The sequence below is a fragment of the Charadrius vociferus genome, unplaced genomic scaffold, assembly GCF_000708025.1.
Source record: "Charadrius vociferus isolate BGI_N301 unplaced genomic scaffold, ASM70802v2 scaffold132, whole genome shotgun sequence".
In the NCBI taxonomy this organism is placed as follows: domain Eukaryota; kingdom Metazoa; phylum Chordata; class Aves; order Charadriiformes; family Charadriidae; genus Charadrius; species Charadrius vociferus.
Window position 1 is genome coordinate 719,684 of NW_009647028.1, and position 18,537 is coordinate 738,220.

General features: G+C 44.0%; 1 protein-coding gene across 1 annotated transcript in view; it reads right to left on the bottom strand.

The window, feature by feature from the left end:
* Positions 1-7,657: 7,657 nt before the first annotated feature.
* ADPGK (ADP-dependent glucokinase) overlaps positions 7,658-18,537 on the bottom strand; it is an 88,806-nt gene continuing 77,926 nt past the window's right edge. The window contains exons 3-8 of the mRNA XM_009895577.1: positions 15,583-15,808; positions 14,279-14,341; positions 13,488-13,608; positions 10,446-10,642; positions 9,220-9,318; positions 7,658-8,206 (exon numbers count right to left, since the gene is read on the bottom strand). Of these exons, the coding sequence (XP_009893879.1) occupies positions 7,658-8,206; positions 9,220-9,318; positions 10,446-10,642; positions 13,488-13,608; positions 14,279-14,341; positions 15,583-15,808 (1,255 nt within the window). The remainder of the gene's footprint in view (positions 8,207-9,219; positions 9,319-10,445; positions 10,643-13,487; positions 13,609-14,278; positions 14,342-15,582; positions 15,809-18,537) is intronic.

The window sequence follows — 18,537 nt, forward strand, 5'->3', positions numbered from 1 at the left end:
GCTTTCTTTCCAGCTGTCCTCTGCTGACGCGGTGCGTATCGGTACAGCTGCAGGGCAGCACTCCTGTCAGGTTTCCCTTGCGCTAGGAGGTGAAGAAAATGGAGGCAAATTTCAACAAAGCAGACAAGAAGCAGTGTAAATCAGTTACAGTGCAGCGATTTTATTCACATTAAACTTTTTACACTGAAAGTTACGGCAGCGTAACAGAGTGCCTGTGAAGAGGTTACGATTGCAGAGCGAGGGTAGGCAGGGGGTGGGAACTCTCTACCTCATCCCCAAAACTTTAGTTCTAGACAGTTTTTTTTCCGATAGCAATTCACTCCTGCAATCTTTTAGTCTTATCACGGAGGCTTTCAAGCCATAGAAGGTCTAATACAAGGAACAGTGACCAGAACAGTGTGGTTACAGGTAGGTGAGCACCAGCCTTGCTGATGCAGGAAGGTTTCCTCCCAGTCTGCCCATGAGCGTTTGTTTTGGTTTTATGAGCTGCTTTTCCCTGCCTTCTGCTTCTCGTAAAAAAGAAAAGCGAACACAGACTGCAGCCTTACGGAACTCTTTTGCTATGTTCAGTAGATGGGAACGCCCTCGTCCCACCGCTGTCCTCAACTTACGGCCCAGCAGAGACAAGGAACGGTCAAAGATCTCTCTCCCAGTCCCACCGGTATTACTTTCTTGGCTGTTAGGATGCTTTTATAGGGTAAATGTTACACGTGAGTACATCGGGTATACTACGTTTGGAGGTACTGTAAAGGTATTTAAAATAAATGTATATATTTTGGTGAACAGCTTATGCAGACGATTAACCAGTTCCCCTTCTGTGAAAAGAAGCAGTAGCACCTTGGTACTGTCTGGATTTGAACAGAGCAGAAGGGAGCTTTGTGTCTAAGGAAGCATTTTTAAACACGTAATTACAGTTGGGTAATAAATAGAACTGCAATTCCTCGTCTTGTCCCCTCTCTTCCCCCTGGGTACTGTGATGATGGCACGTGCTTATGGAGAGCTTTTTCTTCTGCTATCTAATGATGAGAATGGGGCCGGACTGGTCTTCCAATTGAAATTATGGATTTTGGAAATCATACCTTATGTTCCAAAACCTGTTTCTGGCATCAGCCATAATTCTGATCTTCTCTTTTCCCCCTATAATTGAAATTTTAAGAAGATGGAAAAGAATAATGAGCTTAATTTCTAGGGAAGTAGAAACCATCTGCTTTAGGACTTTTTTTTTCCCTTTTTAGAAAAATGTATATCATTAACCAGGTTAACTCACGCAGCTTACAAGGCAGAATGCCGCTCGACTTCCTCACAGGAAACAAACTAGGAGACACTCAATTAGCAAGACCTTGTTTCAGCCACGAGGAATGATCTGTCCATCCAGCAACGTGTATTCAACCCAGACGACTCTGGTTTCGAGGTCCCTGAGGCAACTGGATGCTGATTTATGCTATGGGCCGTGTTAGTGTCTACTTGCCACACTCCTGTATGCCATCCTGCCCTGGCAGTACTAAGCAAGGTGGACGCTGGGTCCTACTCAGCATCCTGGTCTTGCCTAAAATGTTAAAAATTTAGACTTCCCATTTTGGAAGTGGGTTGCAGTTGGCAAAGCCTCTTCTACAGGGACAGACAAGCCTCAGTGCTGAGTGAAGAAGAACAAACTTGACTAAAATAATAAGCTCCACACATAAATGCCCTACAAAAAAACACGTTTTAACAAGTAGTTCATCTGCCAAGACCGTTTTATATAATACAAAACACAGTTCTGCTACAAGGAAAGCTTTACTACTCAAACCAAACTGCACAAAAACCAGTGTTTTTTTTTTTAATGAAAGATACAGGTGAGCTTTGAACCCAGCTTGACCCAGGCTGCACTAAGGAGCAGCTTTCCTGAGAAATTCCTAGGGGAGGTTTTCAGGGTATTTTTTTTAGGTTTCCCCCCTCCTTGCATTTTAATGAGATCATTCCCCCTTAGCTGCCAGCATTTGTATTCTTCAGCTGCTCCGAGCTCTTCTCAGCAAAGGCTGATACCAGGCTGGGTTTTCAAAGCGACAGCGAAGCCGTTTGGAACAGACGCCTTCCCGAGCTGCCGGCACAGAAGGTAATGGCCACGCGTGCTATTTCCAACCCGCGTTTGTTTCCTTTGCTGAGAGAACATCCTCCCACTAGAGTCTGGATCAATAACTCCCTGAGAATTCAGCCTGGTCGGCGCTTAGGATCCACCTGAGATATTACACAAGAAACTGCTCCATCTGTTACAGAAGAGAACTTCATCTGACATCGCTGAACAGACAGGAGAACAATTGTTCTGGCTCTAAGATGAAGTTTTAGTGAAGAGTTTAATCAGGCTCAGTGTTGCTGGAGCAGAAAGCAGACAGGAGTGCGGGCTGAGAGCCGGCCAAGGGATACACTACGCGAAACAGCTGGGTGCAAATAGGTTTCCTCTGCCCCTTATCCCTCAAACTTTAAAAACAAAGAGCAAGGAGAACCTTTAATATTGTCATTTCTCTCTCTAGTGACCTCATTAGTGCTTGAAGGAAAAACGTGAGGCAGTCTTTGATTTGGTGTCTGTTCTAGCTGGTTTTAACTAATGAGTCTATAGATGGATTTTTTTTTTTTTTTAAACATTAAAAACTTTGGTGTGATCGCAGGTTTAAAACCTAACTGTATGCTTTTAATAAACATTAATTGCACTAGAGAAGTTAATATGACTTGAAACAAACATTCATGTTCAAATACTGATTTAATGGAAGACACAAGAACAATCCAACTAAAGCCATATTCAATTCAGTATTTTCAGATCAATTCAGTGTTTTCCTCCAGTTTTCTACTGTTCTTCCGAACGTACTCCAAAACTTGATGAGTTTCCTTTCACCGGAAATAGCAATGCCGCACACTGTGTGACAGAAGCGCTTGACAGCGTGGTTCAGAACAGATTGCTCCAAGCACGTGCATCAGCAGCCAGTACCAAATCCCAGCGCAGAGGGAGTTTAGCTGCTTGCATGATGGCAACAGCATCAGCTTTCACCTGTGCTGCAAGCTCCAACAAAGAGCTCAACAGCACAGAGGCAGAAACAACCCTAAAAGGGTAACCGGAAGGAGTTACGGTCCCTTGTACCATTCTCGCAAAAACGGCCCCAGTATTCATTTGAACTTTTTTCTCAGGACACGACCGGAAGGGTCACCCCATGGCACACCATTCCTGATAATTCAGTATATGATTACAGAATAAGAAAAAAAAGCCAACCGCAAGTAGCATCAGTGGATTTCACAGTTTAAAAATCTACTTTTTATTTCTGTTATTGTCCTTGGGAGGTGTGCTACAGAGACAGGTACGAAAAGCAACCCCTACCTTAGGCTAACTAGGTTTAAACTAAACTTGGGCTGAAGGTAACTGATGGCCCATCCGTACACGTTTCTGTCAGGTTTTGGAAATGGATCTAGCGCTGTGCTGCCAGCCAAGCTTTGGATTCCAGCAGCTGAGAAGTGGAGTTGGGCTCTAAAGCAACAACTGACCAAGGTCAAAGCAGCTCCTGAAGTCCTTGCTAGAGGCAACACTAAGATGGAAAATTTCAGCACCATTTCTGTAAAAAGGACGTCATGAGAAAAGAGTGAACTTAACCGGATCTCACATGCCACAACAGGAGATAACCAAGGAACACAGAAGTAAAGAAAATCAAGTAATTCCTTAGCAATGCTACAAAATGCCCCTGGAGAGAAAAAATACTAAAGAGGCTTTAAACTAGAAAGAGTTGGATTTGGGCTGGGCTCTTCCATGGCCAGGGCAGCTATCACACATTGCTGTGGGCACAGCAGAGAAGGAACACCTTTCAACGTGTCGGCCTCCCGTGATTCACGCATCTTAAATAACCCACTGCTTGGCCTTAAGTGAGCAACACATGGAGGAAAGGTAGGAAGCATTGCTCGTTTTTGATCAAGGGTAAGAAAAGAACCAAAACAACGTGGCTGCACTGGATACAGGCACACAGAAGTGAAAATGTCCACATGTGCAAGTTTTTATCACGTGGAGAGCCGCTAGCTTACTGTCACCACGATGAGCTCATCTATTGCATCTGCAGCAAAATGTGTGTGAATAAACATTTCCAGTGGAAACCGTTCTGTTTGGGAGTGCAAGGGTAGCTGAGGTTTGAGTCATCCGTCACTCTGGATTTCAAGGTATGAATAAGGCACGAGAACAAACAGAATTTGTAAAGACAGAGAGGATCAGGGGAAAGCAGAGATTATTTCAAGCCTGGTTTTGAAGCTTTGGTATTTTTGCAACTGTTTTGTTTCTTTGTGGTGAACAGAGATCTGGATTTTTAGAATCCATTAGATAAATTTGTTTAAAAATCCCTCCCCTACCATGGACTTTTGTATTTTACAAAAAACCCAAACCAATCAACCAAAGCTCACAGTCACTAGAAATTTCACTAGGTCTTTTTTCTCCCTATACAGGAGAGAAACCCTCTCCACCCCCCACCCCACCCCTCCCCAGCAATTTCCATTTCTGTTGTTCAGCAAGGTCTGTTAAATCAGCTTTGCTTTGTTGTTGCTGCTGTAGCTGTGCAGAGGTGCGAGACACCCTACACGTGCAGGAAAAGGATTTCAAGAGACTCCACAACCCTTATTGTAATTAACTTTGGAAGGCAGAGGGAAGTTAAGCGCCTCTCCACCCCCCACCCCACCCCTCCCCAGCAATTTCCATTTCTGTTGTTCAGCAAGGTCTGTTAAATCAGCTTTGCTTTGTTGTTGCTGCTGTAGCTGTGCAGAGGTGCGAGACACCCTACACGTGCAGGAAAAGGATTTCAAGAGACTCCACAACCCTTATTGTAATTAACTTTGGAAGGCAGAGGGAAGTTAAGCGCATTGTGTTCACAGCATGTGAAACACGAAGTGAAGATGGGCTGCTGGGTCCCGCCATTCAATTCAGTTTGATTATCATATAGATGGTTTCAAAACTTAATCAGGGATACCAACGGCACGTCTGATTAGCAGGTCACGCTTGTTAAGAATCATCCTTGGTAAGTGAATTTGGGGACCAGGCGAGCAATATGTGCCTGATCAAAGCAGATATATAGATAGAGCAGCAGTCTAGCCATCGCGAGCTACTGTTGTTCGAGAAGTGACTCCCAGTGCCAGGCAGCCTTCACAGCACACCGACAGTGGGCCAAAGAAGAAATATCACCTGGTAAGAAAGAACAGGAGCAGCGGAAAGGAGGAGTTAATAACAATCAGAGTTTAGCTTTTAGGCCCAGATGAATTCTAAGCAATAAACCCCTTTTTCATACTTCTTTTTTTTTTTTAAACAGTTATTTATTTAAAGTAGTTTTAAAAAAGAAAAAAAAAAAAAGAGAGGTAATTTAGGCCTATAACAATCCTGTTAAATCAAAGCGTAACTTACCCTTGGACAAGTTCTATTAGTGCAGTTCTGTGACTTTAAGTGGCCATACAGCAATGCCAGTCCAATCAGCCTCGCATCCCTGCAAATGCTTTAGGAAGAGAGGAGTGAAATACAGCAGCGGGACTGTTGCTGGTGACAGCTTGTGTGTATTTTGTTTTGTTTTGTTTCCAACTCCAGAATCCCCACAGCTTGGCCCAGCGTCAGGAAAGTGGGACCTAGCGTAAGCAAAGGATTAGTTCTCCAGCTGGCAGGATGCGTGGCCTTTGGTGGTCCTCGGGGTGCTGTGCCAGAAGGCTACGATCAAAGGTTGCAAAATAACCCTGCTAATGGCCTCAGACCTTTTGAACAGATGAAAGGAGAACTTCTTTATTTATTTTTTCTGTAGGAAGACTAAACCAGAACTCCAAGTCCCATGCTACAACTTATCAATAATAATAATAATAATAATAATAATAATAATAAAAAAAATCTGGATAGAAATACTTCCAGTCTTTAGTAGATCCGGCACCAAGATAAATGCCAAGACTCAACAGAAGATCAGGATGGGATAAGCTGCAGGCAAACATGGCACTGACTGTATTTCTCCTCCGGTACAACACAGAAGACTTTGCTTAGAGGGAAAGCAGAAGTTAAATATACATTGACAGACAGCATTGTGTGCTAAGTCAGTACAAGTTACAACAGCTGTCAATTTTTATCCTTACAGAGCATTCACGATGGCATTTTCCAACAGGAAAATATCACTGATGGCACTATGACAGTGTTACCGAAACAGATCACTCCAGCCTAAGTGATAGGGACCCTCTTCCTCTCCATTCAGATGCAAAGACTGACCTAAAGCGACCTCCTGCTAGTTCTGGTACAGCACAGGCTTGCATAGACATGCTGATTGCACTTAATCCAGTTATACTGAAAAAAATGCGTATGATGGCTATGCAAATACACTTGAAGTTCCCGGAAGTGGACAGAGACAAAATCACACTTGAAAGAGACAAAAAAAAAAAATAAATGCTGGTACTATGCAATCCATAGGGTGCTACTACGAAGAGGAAAAGATTTAAGCTAAGTATTTAACAAAGACACATGGTTCTACTTTTTTAATTTCAAAGGCTGTCCAGAGTAAAGAAACTACCAGTGATCTAGTCAAAGAAAAATAAAAAACCAAACACCAAAACCAAACCCTAAAAAAGCCCTCCTCACTTCAGTCTTACCTGGAAAACGCTGTTGCAGCTTTTGAGCCTGTGGAAGGACCTTCCCTAATATATTAACCCTTCTGAATGCAAGGCAGGGAAACTGAAGAAAATTGCACAACCATTTGCAAACAAAAAAATTAGTCTCCAGCACTCAAAAGCTTTTCTGTAAATTACCAGCTAGAAGCACCCACTGTTAGCAAAGAACATCAGCTGTGAGCCCCCCTGGCTGGAACTCTTGGCATTTAGTGTACAGCAAACACAGGTAACGTTTTGTAGTTTACCTGGCAAGAGGATAAAGCTGTCTCCCCAAATATAAACCCTGATTATCTTCACTTCTAATTGCCCAAAACCTGAGGATGGGCTACTAGGGCTCAGTTGACTACCTTTAGTCACAGAGACAACAGATACCCAAAATAAATGCACAGAGAAAACCTGACTCAAGGCTGCGTAGATTAAGGAGCAGGTACAGCGTGCATCACATTTCGGGACTCTGGCTCCCTCCAGTGCTGGGGGCACGGAGGCTGAGAGGTAATTTCATCAGTAAAAGATGTCATCATCACACCAAGCAAGCGGAAGGTTTGCTCTTGCCACGCAGCAACGTGCTGTGAGCAGATAATGCAAGAGCCTTTTATTTTTAATTTATCGGAGGCAAGACAGGGCCAAGCACTGCTGTGCTCTCCCCGGGATCCACACGCAGGAAATTCTGGCTGCCGCACTTTCCAGCACTGACAGACAAGATCCGTTCAGAGTTACAAACAGCAAACCTATGCCAAACAGGGATTTTGATATTTGTTTCCCTCCCCGCATGCTTAAGACAAAGCAAAACCAATTTTCACATTAAATACTAAAACATCTGCACCGAAATGTGAAACGTTCAAGTCACCGCCAAGTGACTGGAATGTATCTGACAGTTTATACCTGGAATTATTCTTTGGCTCTTTTTCAGTTATATCCAGAAAACACACCGCACCCTCATTCTGTTCCTATACCATCACTGGCTGAAATCCTAAGGAGAACACCATGGTTCCTCAGACACCGTACAGTATTGGAGAAAAAGGAGGGTCTTTGTTTTCTATTGAGGATATACTTCTGAGTATAGGAGTCCTTCAGCTGAAATAGCATCCCCAAGGCCCACGGTCCGGACAGGATCTTTACACACCAAAACGGGAGTGAAATGGAATGAGATGCCTTCTCTGTGCCAATGCACCACCGGCTCATCTGGGTTTAAAGAGATTTGGGAAGGTGCCTCAATCTGGGAGGTCACAAACTCCAAAGGAGCTTTAAGAAAGACTTTGGCGGTGTCAATGATGTCGGTCGCGCAGGCCTGAGTCCCTGCTGCTCTGGCTCCGGCAGCCACGGCAGCAATCTGGTTGCCCCAGTACCCATCCACTGTGACGAGGATGTGGTAGGCCAGGGTGTGGAAGTGGATCCGTGTGAGATCAGAGGCCCGTGTCGCCGTCTTCCCGTGCTCCTTCAGGATCCAGAAGAGAATGTCGCTGACTACACCCACGTCGGGAACTCCGCTCCAGGAAGCAAGGGAGGCGTGGGGACCAGAGGCAGCCTGTGTGAGGAACAGCAGCTCCTGTTCGTTGAGCCCAATGGAGTTCACCAGGGGAAAGACCTGCTAACAGAAACACAGGAACAACAGTTTTTCCCTCAGAGACAGAATCAGACGTTGGTCTTCCTCCTTCAGGGTATTGTTTTTACAATACTGTGTCACTGGCTCTATCGCCAGCATGCTCAGCAGAAGACAGCACCCAGTTTCCTGGGGAGATGCAGACAGCAGTCACTGCACAAGATTCCCCAATTCAACAAGTTTGCAAGAATTACTTAGCCAAGAAAACATTTCACAAGGGTGTATGCTCATTTTGTGCAGTTAATTTTGTAGACACAAACTCTGACGTTAAAAAGTAACAAAACATCAGATCCACATGAAACACTCATAACACTGAGATTAGAGCTGTGTCAAGCTAAACAAGGAACCATTCGGATCTCAGGAAAGAAATTCTCCAAAGAAATAGTTTTTCTTAAATTATAAACTCAGCTCAAATTCAGATCCTGTTTTTTGTAGAAATCTGCAAGCCTGCTAAATCCAAACCAGCCAAAGGTACTTGTGTCTGTGGAGTTGTGAGTATTCTCCTGGGTCGATTTCACCCCCTGACTGCAAAAAATCTTTGCTTCAGAGAACAGAGCCCAGCTTTGTTGCATGGTATTTTTACTGAATACACTTGTTGAGTAAACTCAGATCTGCAAAAAGTCCTTATTCCTCGCTGAAAACGGTCTGATGATCAACCGAGAGCATTGTAAGACACCTCCTAAATGAAACTTCTCAAAGAGACTTATCTAAATTGAATACTCTCTCTGAGCTAAAGAAAACAGATCTGTCTTCTGCTAAGCCACAAGTCGTTACAGTTCTCCTTCACTTCACGGAGAAGACTCTGGTAAGGCTCAGGAGAGAAAACAGAAACATTCAGAACGCAATAGCAGACATTAAACCCAAGTTCTCAATTTTACCTCTAAATGGATAGCCCTAATTTTAAAGTTTTCATGTCTATATTCATCCACCAGTCTGCGCATTGTGATACTGAAGAAAAGGAAACTGCTGAAAAGAGCATGCCCTTTCATTTTCATTACCTGATGCATAATGTTGCTCATAAAATCTTGATCAGTCATGCTGGCCAGCTCCAGGTGTATGGGAATGTCTGTGGGGATATCGGAGATGGAGGCCACAGCCTACAGGGGTACAAGAAAAGAAAAAAACCAAAACAAACCACAACACCCTAAAACATATATTCATTAAGAAACAGAAGGAACAAAGGGGTTTTAACTCAGAGATACACAGTTTCATCTTCTCAGGTATGGATATAAACACGATATCTCTCAAGTGCCAGAATGTACTGCTAAGGAGAAGAAATAAAAATAACTTCTAGTTTTCAGAATCCCAGAGCAGGAAAACCGTATTTAACCCTAATCTGCACCCAACGCAGCACTTTTCTAATGGACTAATTCAGAAACCTCGCCAGTCTGAAGCAGCCGTAGAACAGCTGATCCTAGAACAGAGAAAAAGGGGGGGAAAAAAAAGGCTCGTGTATTGCATCAGGAAGGGCACTCAGCTGTGAGACAGGCAATGATCTGTAAATAAAAAGAAAACTTGGTGTAGCTCTATTGGACTCTGATGAGAAGGCTGTCTCTTGGATTATGTAGCACAGATGCTGCTTAAAGAATGGAAATCTTGATTATAACCCTGATCACCTTAGCATCTGGGATAGAAAAAAGAGTAATTTAGCCACTAGATAAGCTCCAGTAACTACATCACCGTAGTCCAGCCAGACCATACCTTTTTTCCCCTAGACAATCCACTGAATCCAAGAAACATTAGTGTTACAGGATTAGATTTTTGCCATTCCTACAATTCACATTCTTCTTTTAGCATGTGCTGGTCTCTTCTCACAGGTAATTAATGACAGAACAAGAGGGAATGGCTTCAAGCTCCAACAGGGTAGATTTAGACTGAACATTAGGAAAGAATTTTTCACAGAAAGAGTGGTTGGGCACTGGAATAGGCTGCCCAGGGAGGGGGTTGAGTCACCATCCCTGGATGTGTTTAAGAGATGTTTAGATGTGGTGTTGGGGGATATGGTGTAGAGGAGAACTTTGTAGAGTAGGGTCGATCGTTGGACTCGATGATCCCAAGGGTCTCTTCCAACCTAGACAATTCTATGATTCTATGATTCTAATACTGAAAAGATTTGTGGGAGATCTGAAGACAGAGCCCAATTACAAGTTCAAGCCTGGGAAACCAAAAGTTTGCCATGAAGCATTTGTTGAATGGAAGTTAAGGTGATGTTCCAGTCTCTTACCTCCATAAGTCGTCTCTGCCGCATCTCCTTGCTCTGGCCTTCCATCATGTGAAGTCCTGAAAGTACCACAAGATCTGGCTGAAACTCATCCAAGCTGGAGACAAACACTTCCAGCATATTTAAGGCGCCATTTGATAGGTCATGGGAGAAGATGAAGCGGTTGGCATTGGGTGCTCTCACTTGTCCCCACTCTTCACCTAGGGTGGAACAAAGAGAAGCACGTTAACTCAGAAGCAAATCCAGCCACATATCTGGAGATTGTTTTGGGATATTAGGGTTGTGATCAGTAGCACAGAGTCTAGTTGGAGGCCTGTAACCAGTGGTGTCCCCCAGGGGTCAATACTCAGTCCAATTTTGTTCAATATATATTTATTAATGATCTGGATGAGGGGACAGAGCGTATCCTCAGCATGTTCACTGATGATACCAAGCTGGGAGGGGTGGCTGACTCTCCAGAGGGCTGTGCTGCCATCCAGCGTGACCTGGACAGGCTGCAGAGCTGGGCAGAGAGGAACCTCATGAGGTTCAACAAAAGCAAGTGCAGGGTCCTGCACCTGGGGAGGAAGAATGCTAAGCACCAGTATAGGTTAGGGGTGGACCTGCTAGGAAGTAGTTCTGAGGAGAAGGATCTAGAGGTCCTGGTAGACAGTAAATTATCCATGAGCCAGCAATGTGCCCTTGCTGCCAAAAAGGCCAATGGAATCCTGGGCTGCATAGGGAAGAGTGTGACCTGCAGGTCGAGGGAGGTCATTCTCCCCCTCTACTCGGCACTGGTGAGGCCACAACTGTAATACTGTGTCCAGTTTTGGCCTCCCCAGTTCAAGAGGGACAGGGAACTGCTGGAGCGAGTCCAACAAAGGGCAACTAAGATGATTGAGGGATTGGAGCATCTCCCTTACGAGGAAAGGCTGAGAGCGCTGGGACTCTTTAGCCTGGAGAAGAGAAGGCTGAGGGGAGACATTATTATGGCATACAAGTATCTAAAGGGTGGGTTGAAGGAGGATGGAGCCAGACTCTTTTCAGTGGTTCCCAGTGACAGGATGAGGGGCAATGGGTACAAGCTGGAACGTAGGAAGTTCCATTCAAATACACGGAAAAACTTCTTTACCGTTCGGGTGACAGCACTGGAAAAGGCTGCCCAGGGAGGCTGTGGAGTCGCCTCTGGGGATTTTCAAGACCCGCCTGGAAGCAGTCCTGAGTAATGTGCTCTGGACAATCCTGCTTTAGCAGGGGAGTTGGACTAGGTGATCTCTAGAGGTCCCTTCCAACTCTGAACTGTGATTCTGTGATCCTGCTGGAACCTGAAGGCACATTTTCACAGTGTCTGTGTCCAATTAACAGCTACTGCCAGCCATAAAAGTAGTCTTGCTCTTTTTCTCATTCTTTCAATTCACTCCCTCTGCCTTATTTAGATGCTTGTCTGATCAGAAGGAAAATTCAATACTTGTTTAGTTTTGCAAGCTTTGTGATGTTTTAATCAGTTGTATTAGTTTAGCGTGCAATTAGGTGAGTGTCACAGGCAGCTCAAGGCAAATGTTTAGAGTGTGCAGGATGCGCAAAGAGAGGGGAGACCTTCCCCTTCTGGCAACAACCACCCGTTAACCAGACTCAAGCTGGATCATGAAGGTACACCCTGAAAATTCTCATGGCTCTTACTGTTCCCCACTGCGCAGCTCCCAGAAACAATCTGCAGAATAGCATTGCATCAGTGCTGTGCGTGTAAATGGTTTTATTCCTGGATAAGACCACAAATTAAATGGGCTCCGTCTCCGGGACGCTGAGCCATGAGAAAACAGGGTAATGACAGTGAGCCTAGGGAGGATACAAATTACACAAGTCACAGTCCAACTGGCCAGCCCTCCCATCTGTACCCGCACCTCTGTTCAGGCAGCAGGCCGTTCCTTGGGCCAGTTACAGTAACTGGACAGAACGAAATGTCAGGGAATAAACAAACACAGGTCACAGAGGGCAGCTTTAATGCAAAGCTCATGAGATATAAGCATTTTTGGGGCTATTACAGGCAGAGTCTCCACCTTAGAACCAGCCTTCTTCACTCAGCTCTCCCACACTGTTATAGTTGGGAGAATATGACCAGTGTTCGTGGAAAAGCCACTAAACCAGCATCAACAGCCATCAGTGCTACCTCCTCTTCAGAAAAGGCTTATGGCAAAGCTCTGTCTAGCACAAAGATCCCCAGCTTTGCATCAGGAGGGCAGTTCTCACCTGAGAAGAAAGATGCTGAGAAAAGGACACATCATGTACTAATGTATCATGTAATCAGGCTGCTTCCAGGAGCAAGAAGAATTAAGATTTACTTAAGAGATTAATGTAATTTTACAAGTGCTACTGTGGAATGGCACTTGTTGGTTATAGTAACCTTGTTTCAGCCAGAAGTCCACCAGAGTTCATGCTTTGGGTGCTGTTCCGCATTAGTTTTGCTGCTGAAAAGGCTTAATTAGGTGGTTCTTGCCTCCCTCCTTGCCAAATACTCCCTCTTCTGTGACACCAATGTAACTCTTTCTGAGCATTTTGAGATAGGACCAGTGGAAGCGTTCAGGTTGATAACAGCAATAAAATACACGCAGATTTGTTTTAGCCATTACATTAGGGTTACCCTGCATTTCATCTGCATGCAGTTAAATGGTACCTTACTGTTTTCAGAGAACGTTATTGGACTATTTCGTGTTCATACAGCTTTAGAATGATACCCAGCACATCTGCTTAGGCTGCGCATCACAACAAAATGGAAAGTCCACTTGGTTTCTATAGGTCATAGCGTACAAGCACACAACCAAAAGGATGGCATGACAGCAGCATAAGTCAATATTTACAGTAACTGTATTACAAAGGAAAAGTGTTTCAAAAGACTTTCAGATGTCTGTTCACCTACCACAGCTCCCTGAAGCACAGGGAATTACCGGATTAGTCCAGTGACACCTGCCAGTACTGATAACTTACACAGTCATCCTGGAATTAACCAATTCAAAAAAAACAACTTTAAAACAAGGACTATCTTAGTGATGTTCAGGGTTCCCAAAGTACCTGCTTGATACTCCAAGATAAGATGGAATTCATCTCTTTCCTGCATGGATTCAGGTGGCACAACCACATTGTCATCAAGTAGTTCGTGAAGTTTAGGACCCACCGGGCCACAAAGGAGGATCTAGAAAACAAGAAAAAACAATCAGGGTTTCCCTGTCACGTCCCTTGCCAGTATTTCAGTGCATTTAAGCAGCTATCTTATTTTGTGTAAAGCTGTTCTTGATATGTATTGGTCCCAAATCTGCTCATCTCTTCCTACCAGTAGCTGATGCGTAAAATAACCGCGTACAGGAAATTGTATTCCTTTCAGGGTTTGGGTAAGCACTGTAGAGAAACCTTCACTTAAGCTATCACAGGATTAGAACCAAACTCCATTCACTTTTACAACCTCACTGAAGGATGGAGGATCTTACACCAATCTGTTTCAAACAATGTGGCCTTAACACAGCCACCTGAAAAGAGGAACCAACTTTTACAAAATGAAACGAGAGCAAAAATTAAGAGGATCAGGATGACACAGGGACCCATATTTATTAGAGAGAAAATTAAGATAGAAGCAAATAAGCCTAAGGGAGCAATAAACTGGAAGCCATTACCTAGACAATAGATTTTTTAAAAATACAACAATTAAATTAAAAAAATAATAATCAGCTATGCTTGTCAATTTGTAAGGCGAACGATATGTTCCACCACAACCTAAGAAATAACTGGAAGATCCCTAAAATCTACAGGGAGGTAGTTTGAGCCTCATTAAAGAAAAGCAAATAGCATGAAACTTCTGGAACACATACCTTCAGGTCTGGATTTGTTGCGAGCTTCTGACCAATGAGAGCAGCATTTCCTCCTACGTAAAGCTGTAAAACAAATGGAGGCAGGTATGGGCATTCCCTTGCTTCGATAGCTTTATACATGCTTCGTCCTCAGTATAGGCTAGAGATTTTAGCTTTTTAGAAAAGGGTCTAGCATTACAGAACTTAATAAAGCTTATTGGGGGCGAAGGCAAAACAGTTTTACAATTCTCCACGAGACCAACAAGTTGAGCGTTTGCTGACTTTTTCTTAATCTAAGTATTTGCCATCAGGTAACTCACAACCCTGTACAAATCAATTAATTCCTAACATAAAGAGCCCCTGGCTCTGTGCAACTTTTCTGTGGCAGTTGGTAACTTGTGTTTACTAGCAACGCTGACAAGCAATTGTTTAAAAACTGCACCAATACTTCCTCCACTTTGAAATCCAGGTTAAAGCTGCTACCTGTGCCTACACAAAGCAAGCGGAACTGTGAAAGTTTCTTCGGGTAAGAAACGTCAAACTTTCAAGTAAGACAACTCCGATGTGAGCTTTGAAACCAAAGAATATAGATTGTCATGAGGATCACAGGCACTCAGAGGTGACAGAAAACAGGCTGTAGAAGGATATAGCTAACAATCAGGTGATTCCAGAAAGCCAACGTAGCAAAGGTGGTGAGAAACAAATCAACACAGGAGAGTCTTGACCAATGGAAAACATTTAGAGCTCTTCTTCAATTTACAGAAGCAGCTGGCGAACCGCATAGAAGGTGGCATTAAGCAGTTTGTAGAAATTAGCTAACTGCCAAGCAAGGTATCAAGTTAGGTTCAGAAGACCCAGTATAAATTAGAGCAACAAAACTTTTTGGAAAGGGAGTCTTCAGAAAATTTATTTCTTTTCATCACCCCTCCTTCTAGAGAGAACTTAAATCCTGTGTTAAGTAGCTGAAGCTGATCGGAACATTTACAACTCCTAATGCTTGGATCTATTTCCTCCCTTCCTGCCTCATTACAAGGTCTTAGAGCCTTTTACAGCATCAGCCCCATCTGGCTCCCATATCACAGTATTCTTACAGAGGCATCTTGGACTGACATTTCAGTCTTGGGAATCAAGGGAGAGACTGTTCAAAACCCCTCTATTTGCAGCAGGTGCCGAGTTATGTGGAAAGTCATTAACACACTCAAGCTATGGCATGGATTTCTTTCCTAAACAATCTGCACTGTCACTAGACAGAGAACGAGAGTCACCAACGATGCAGAAAATAAGAAACATGCTTCTCAACGCTTATCTTCAGGTGGAAGACCTACCTGTGCACCAGGGTACTCAGAGGCTGTCCGTGCAATGTGATGGAAAGACTCGGCGTCACTGAAGAAGCGCTCGGCCGCTGCCCCTTTTTCCATGAAGTAAGCGAATGCTTCTTTCAGGTCCTGTCTGGAGTTCAAGACCGCATGATTTTTTCCATCCCCAGGTTCCAGACCGAGTGCTTCTAACAACTTCACACCAGACAGAACCACGTCTACGCAGGCATTGACCCTGGAAGAGAGAAGGAAAATGCTTACTGGGAAAACCACACGTACCTTAGGGTGCTTGTGAGACAATACAATGAGATCACTTCCCTGCCAGTGATGTTTGCTGGTCGCAAACATGCTAAGGGGGAAAACAACCAACCAAATGAAAAAAAAAAAAAACCGAACCACAAGGGCATACGAATTTCCCGAAACTCTCTACTAAAGCATTCTCCTTTTGACAGGCTTTTACGGTGCTCCAGCACTGCAGAGGAGAGGGGGATTTCTAACATTCTGCTGAATTAAAACAAGAAAGAGTAAGCTGCAGGGTGGTACTTCATGTGCTGCCTTAGGCTTGCTCAAAAAGGGATAGGCACAATAAGAATAACATTTTAAATTCTTTATTCTTAAAATAAGGTTGGGTTTTTTTAAAATATATATTTCTGGTTTAAAACGTACATGCAATTCAGAACTGTTAAAAACAAACTGAAAGTATTTAAGTCTACTAGACCACCCTCCTGAGCTTCAATTGCTGCTAAGAATAACCAAAACTACACACACAAACCCCCTATACATAGGCTGGTTCTGTTTATAAGAAGTCAAGAGAGCAATTTGTCAGTTGAAATATTTGAAAACTGCAATCTCAAAAGGACCATCCCAAATTTCCAGAAATAGCATGCCGCCTTCTCTCAAATAGTGGAAACAGGAGAAAAATCCTACAATGGTAAGGAAATTATAAGAACTATTTCAGCAGATACAGACTTTATGTGAAGTCTAGCCTGCAGCTAAAAATCTTCCAGTCCCCATTTCTTATCAATTACATCAATTTAAACACAGTCTAATTCAGACTAGAGAACAGGAAAGTTTCCGGGCTGGAACCAGACCCCCAGGAAGAAAGTTTATGAACACTTGCCCTTGTTTCTACTCCTTGGTTTCAGAGACACCCCGATATATACCAAATATTTACTGAAGTGATACAAGCAATTACTAAGGCATCTTCTGGAACTGCTGTCCAGGGAACTGTGCAATTTCCGTTCCCTCGCCCCATGCTTCCCTGACAGGGGTCCAAACAATCCATAAAATTCTTGCAGGATCTCCAACTTGCTCTGTGTCTACCACGTGACAGTCCAAACACCAAAGCCTGCTTACATGTCAGCATGAAACACACAGGCATTTAGTATTCCTCCTTGTCAGTGACCTTTCATGCATGATTAAGGCTGCAAAACGTGAAGGATGCACCATACAAAACCCCGAGGTTTTTCAGTACACGAGGTAACCAGCTCAGAAATCCTCTGCATTATGCATCATCTCATACACTCAGGAGAGAAAAATTTCCTGGCGCAGCAGAGAAAAGAAAACCAAAGAAACAATAAGCTCAAACAGCATTTTAGCCCCAAACTCACGGTGGCAAAAGATCACCAATCTTATATTTTAATGAATCATTAAAGATGCAAGGGTACATAAACTAAGTCACAGTTCTTTCAAGTGAGACACCTCTAATCATCTTCCAACTGTCTTTCTTCTCCCTTTTTGCCATTCCTCTGCTAACATACTTCATGCTTTTAATAAACTCCCTTAACAGCAGGGATATGCTACTAATGAACTGTGTTTGCTGTTGAACTTTGAGTTTGGTGTGTGTATGTATTTTATATATATATATTTTCAGTCGCTTTAAACCAAAGAAGAAAGCAAGGAAGAAACTGAAGATACCTGGCTCTTCCAGTGAAGGTGTGGCAAAAGAGAAGGCTAAATGAGGCCCTGGAAAACCTATTTTGTCATATATTGATGGGAAAAAGCGTGCATCAACTTTAACGCAAGAGCAAGACAGACTCCAGCAATAGCTATGCAGCCATTGTGGTGGAGTAACTTCTTCCAACACTCGAAGCCCGAATCTTCTAGTCGAAGTCAAGTTATCCTGTCATGTCCTTATATTTAAAAGAAAGTGAGTCAAGTGCTATATATAACAGCAAGATTAATGGTCAGACTTAAACCCAGCATTTCAGATCAATGTGATATTCCTGAACTTTCCCCTCGCCCTGTTTCCAGTTTAAAAAGAGAAAGGGTGTTGGATTTCCCTGTGCGCACACAGGTGTCTTCAACATCCCTTGCTTTCTCCTCTCCTCTCCCTCCCTCATCTCTCTCCTTTGCATCTCTGCCTTGACTCAGTTAGCTCTCCCCTGTCGCAAAGGCTTCACGCACTTCCCCGCTTCATAAACTCATGTCTTGTACCTATTCATTGCCAGATGGCAGTCCCCAGTTGCCACCTGCCTGGGGATGGCCAGTCCCTCAGACTCCGTGTATAAATGTTTTTAACGAGCAACCAAGCTGGGGATAAGGTCTCCCAAGACGGGCTTGCCAAACAAGCCTGGACCATGCTGCATGCTTAAATCACCAATATGTGACTTTTCCAGACCATTAATCCCCTCAGCCGAGGTCCACCTCTGCCTAAGCAACGCAGTGGGCAGGTGCCCACACTCGCCGGCGGCTGTCTGGGTGGGGGGGAAATGCCGTTGTGTGGAAAACTACAGACCTGGAAAATTAACAGAGCAGCTTAACGAAGAGGCGTGAGGGTCTTAGGAACCTCGTGAGCGCTCGGGGAGGCCACGCTGAGGCCGACGGCCGCAGGCGGCAGAGCTCCACCCGGCAGGTGAGGCCCAGGCATACGCATACACATACACACACATATATATAAAGACATATGGACGCACCGCCCGGCCCAGAGCGCCCCCGCCCCGCCGCCAGGGGCGCCCTCTCCCC